The following is a 5,000-nucleotide window of genomic DNA, read 5'->3' as shown; positions in this document are numbered from 1 at the left end:
GATAATGTCTGGCCTTAGTGGAGATGATAGTCTGACCTTAGTGGAGGGGATAATGTCTGACCTTAGTGTATGTGATGCTGAAGAGCTCGTAGAGGGGATAATGTCTGACCTTAGTGGAGGTGATAATGTCTGACCTTAGTGGAGATGATAGTCTGACCGTAGTGGAGGGGATAATGTCTGACCTTAGTGTATGCGATGCTGAAGAGCTCATAGAGGGGATAATGTCTGACCTTAGTGTATGCGGTGCTGAAGAGCTCGTAGAGGGGATAATGTCTGACCTTAGTGTATGCGGTGCTGAAGAGCTCGTAGAGGGGATAATGTCTGACCTTAGTGTAAGCGGTGCTGAAGAGCTCGTAGAGGGGATCATGTCTGACCTTAGTGTAAGCGGTGCTGAAGAGCTCGTAGAGGTGATAATGTCTGACCTTAGTGTATGCGGTGCTGAAGAGGGGATAATGTCTGACCTTAGTGTAAGCGGTGCTGAAGAGCTCGTAGAGGGGATCATGTCTGACCTTAGTGTAAGCGGTGCTGAAGAGCTCGTAGAGGTGATAATGTCTGACCTTAGTGTATGCGGTGCTGAAGAGGGGATAATGTCTGACCTTAGTGTATGCGGTGCTGAAGAGCTCGTAGAGGGGATAATGTCTGACCTTAGTGTATGCGGCGCTGAAGAGCTCGTAGAGGGGATAATGTCTGACCTTAGTGTAAGCGGTGCTGAAGAGCTCGTAGAGGGGATAATGTCTGACCTTAGTGTATGCGGTGCTGAAGAGGTGATAATGTCTGACCTTAGTGTACGCGGTGCTGAAGAGCTCGTAGAGGGGATAATGTCTGACCTTAGTGTATGCGGTGCTGAAGAGCTCGTAGAGGGGATAATGTCTGACCTTAGTGTATGCGGTGCTGAAGAGGGGATAATGTCTGACCTTAGTGTATGCGGTGCTGAAGAGCTCGTAGAGGGGATAATGTCTGACCTTAGTGTAAGCGGTGCTGAAGAGCTCGAAGAGGGGATAATGTCTGACCTTAGTGTACGCGGTGCTGAAGAGCTCGTAGAGGGGATAATGTCTGACCTTAGTGTATGCGGTGCTGAAGAGGGGATAATGTCTGACCTTAGTGTATGCGGTGCTGAAGAGCTCGTAGAGGGGATAATGTCTGACCTTAGTGTATGCGGTGCTGAAGAGCTCGTAGAGGGGATAATGTCTGACCTTAGTGTAAGCGGTGCTGAAGAGCTCGTAGAGGGGATAATGTCTGACCTTAGTGTATGCGGTGCTGAAGAGCTCGTAGAGGGGATAATGTCTGACCTTAGTGTATGCGGTGCTGAAGAGGGGATAATGTCTGACCTTAGTGTAAGCGGTGCTGAAGAGCTCGTAGAGGGGATAATGTCTGACCTTAGTGGAGGGGATAATGTCTGACCTTAGTGTAAGCGGTGCTGAAGAGCTCGTAGAGGGGATAATGTCTGACCTTAGTGGAGGGGATAATGTCTGACCTTAGTGTAAGCGGTGCTGAAGAGCTCGTAGAGGTTCTGGTGCTGTAGGATGGCATCCTCCAGGTCCTGCAGCTCACAGGGCAGCTTCTCCTCCCCACAGGCCTCCCTCCAGGAGCCCACACTGCCCAGGTACTACACAGCACAGCACAGCACAGCACAGCACAGCACAGCACAGCACAGCACAGCACAGCACAGCACAGGCAGTTAGAGCAGACCACAACCATCAAGCAAGCAGGAGAGAGAGAGAGAGAGAGGTGAGAGGGAAAGAGAGAGAGAAAGAGAGAGAGATGAGGGGGAAAGAGAGAGAGAAAGATGAGAGGGAAAGAGAGAGAGAGAGAGATTATATTATATTGTGCCATATATATAGTTTAATGCCAATACTGTATCTTCAATCATACCAAGGACAGAGAGAGAGAGCGAGAGAGTGACAGAGACAGAGAGAGGGACAGCAAGAGGGATAAAGAGGGAGGGATGGAGAGAGGGACAGAGAGAGGGACGAAGAGAGGGACAGAGAGGTGGACGGAGGCTGTGCTGACCTGCTCTGCCCGGTGGTGGAACGCTGCGGAGCCCTCCAGCAGGCAGCTGCGCTCGTCCAGGGCCCCCGCGAAGGACCTCCACTCCTGCTCCAGCTGACCCGACAGCTGCTGGATCTGCTGCGCCGACGTGTGGCCCAACTCCAGCAGCCGGTTCCCCAGAGACATGATACGGCTCACATTCACATACACATCCTATAGGGGACACATGATACGGCTCACATTCACATACACATCCTATAGGGGACACAGAGGCATGATACGGCTCACATTCACATACACGTCCTATAGGGGACACAGAGACATGATACGGCTCACATTCACATACACATCCTATAGGGGACACAGAGACATGATACGGCTCACATTCACATACACATCCTATAGGGGACACACACACATGATACGGCTCACATTCACATACACATCCTATAGGGGACACAGACACATGATACGGCTCACATTCACATACACGTCCTATAGGGGACACAGAGACACGATACGGCTCACATTCACATACACGTCCTATAGGGGACACATGATACGGCTCACATTCACATACACATCCTATAGGGGACACATGATACGGCTCACATTCACATACACATCCTATAGGGGACACAGAGACATGATACGGCTCACATTCACATACACATCCTATAGGGGACACAGAAATGCATACTGCACATACTGCACATCTCACATTCACATCCTATAGGGGACACAGAGACACGATACGGCTCACATTCACATACACGTCCTATAGGGGACACAGAGACACGATACGGCTCACATTCACATACACGTCCTATAGGGGACACAGAGACATGATACGGCTCACATTCACATACACGTCCTATAGGGGACACAGAGACATGATACGGCTCACATTCACATACACATCATATAGGGGACACAGAGACATGATACGGCTCACATTCACTTACACGTCCTATAGGGGACACAGAGACATGATACGGCTCACATTCACATACACGTCCTATAGGGGACACATGATACGGCTCACATTCACATACACATCCTATAGGGGACACAGAGACATGATACGGCTCACATTCACATACACATCCTATAGGGGACACAGAGACAGGATACGGCTCACATTCACATACACATCCTATAGGGGACACAGAGACATGATACGGCTCACATTCACATACACGTCCTATAGGGGACACAGAGACATGATACGGCTCACATTCACATACACGTCCTATAGGGGACACAGAGACATGATACGGCTCACATTCACATACACATCCTATAGGGGACACAGAGACAGGATACGGCTCACATTCACATCCTATAGGGGACACACAGACACGATACGGCTCACATTCACATACACGTCCTATAGGGGACACAGAGACATGATACGGCTCACATTCACATACACGTCCTATAGGGGACACAGAGACATGATACGGCTCACATACACATACACGTCCTATAGGGGACACAGAGACATGATACGGCTCACATACACATACACGTCCTATAGGGGACACAGAGACATGATACGGCTCACATTCACTTACACATCCTTTAGGGGACACAGAGACACGATACGGCTCACATTCACATACACATCATATAGGGGACACAGAGACACGATACGGCTCACATTCACATACACATCCTATAGGGGACACAGACACATGATACGGCTCACATTCACATACACATCATATAGGGGACACAGACACATGATACGGCTCACATTCACATACACATCATATAGGGGACACAGACACATGATACGGCTCACATTCACATACACATCCTATAGGGGACACAGACACACGATACGGCTCACATTCACATACACATCATATAGGGGACACAGACACACGATACGGCTCACATTCACATACACATCATATAGGGGACACAGACACACGATACGGCTCACATTCACATACACATCATATAGGGGACACAGACACACGATACGGCTCACATTCACATACACATCCTATAGGGGACACAGACACATGATACGGCTCACATTCACATACACATCCTATAGGGGACACAGAGACACGATACGGCTCACATTCACATACACATCATATAGGGGACACAGACACACGATACGGCTCACATTCACATACACATCCTATAGGGGACACAGACACATGATACGGCTCACATTCACATACACATCCTATAGGGGACACAGAGACATGATACGGCTCACATTCACATACACGTCCTATAGGGGACACAGACATCATACGGCTCACATTCACATCCACATCCTATAGGGGACACAGACACATGATACGGCTCACATTCACATACACGTCCTATAGGGGACACAGAGAGGGATACGGCTCACATTCACATCCACATCCTATAGGGGACACAGACACATGATACGGCTCACATTCACATCCTATAGGGGACACAGCGATATATACTGTATACTGCTCCTCTAACATTCACATACACATCCTGTAGGGGACAGAGAGAGGGATACGGCTCACATTCACATACACATCCTATAGGGGACACAGAGACGATACGGCTCACATCCTATAGGGGACACAGAGACACGATACGGCTCACATTCACATACACATCTTATAGGGGACACAGACACGATACGGCTCACATTCACATACACATCCTGTAGGGGACACAGAAATGCATACTGCACATACTGCACATCTCACATTCACATCCTATATGGGACACAGCGACATATACTGTATACTGCTCCTCTAACATTCACATACACATCCTGTAGGGGACAGAGTCATCATACGGCTCACATTCACATACACATCCTATAGGGGAGAGAGACATGATACGGCTCACATTCACATACACATCCTATAGGGGACACAGACACATGATACGGCTCACATTCACAAACACGTCCTATAGGGGACACAGACACATGATACGGCTCACATTCACAAACACGTCCTATAGGGGACACAGAGACATGATACGGCTCACATACA

At 48.9% G+C, this 5,000-nt stretch overlaps 1 protein-coding gene across 1 annotated transcript in view; it reads right to left on the bottom strand.

Moving 5' to 3' along the window:
• triob (trio Rho guanine nucleotide exchange factor b) overlaps positions 1-5,000 on the bottom strand; it is a 93,411-nt gene that overhangs the window by 61,140 nt on the left and 27,271 nt on the right. Inside the window, exons 7-8 of the mRNA XM_062537915.1 lie at positions 2,011-2,202; positions 1,475-1,606 (exon numbers count right to left, since the gene is read on the bottom strand). Of these exons, the coding sequence (XP_062393899.1) occupies positions 1,475-1,606; positions 2,011-2,202 (324 nt within the window). The remainder of the gene's footprint in view (positions 1-1,474; positions 1,607-2,010; positions 2,203-5,000) is intronic.

The sequence above is a fragment of the Sardina pilchardus genome, chromosome 6, assembly GCF_963854185.1.
Source record: "Sardina pilchardus chromosome 6, fSarPil1.1, whole genome shotgun sequence".
NCBI classification, from domain to species: Eukaryota; Metazoa; Chordata; class Actinopteri; order Clupeiformes; family Clupeidae; genus Sardina; species Sardina pilchardus.
The sequence above is the reverse complement of the archived record's forward strand: the minus strand, read 5'-3'. Positions and strand labels throughout refer to the sequence as shown.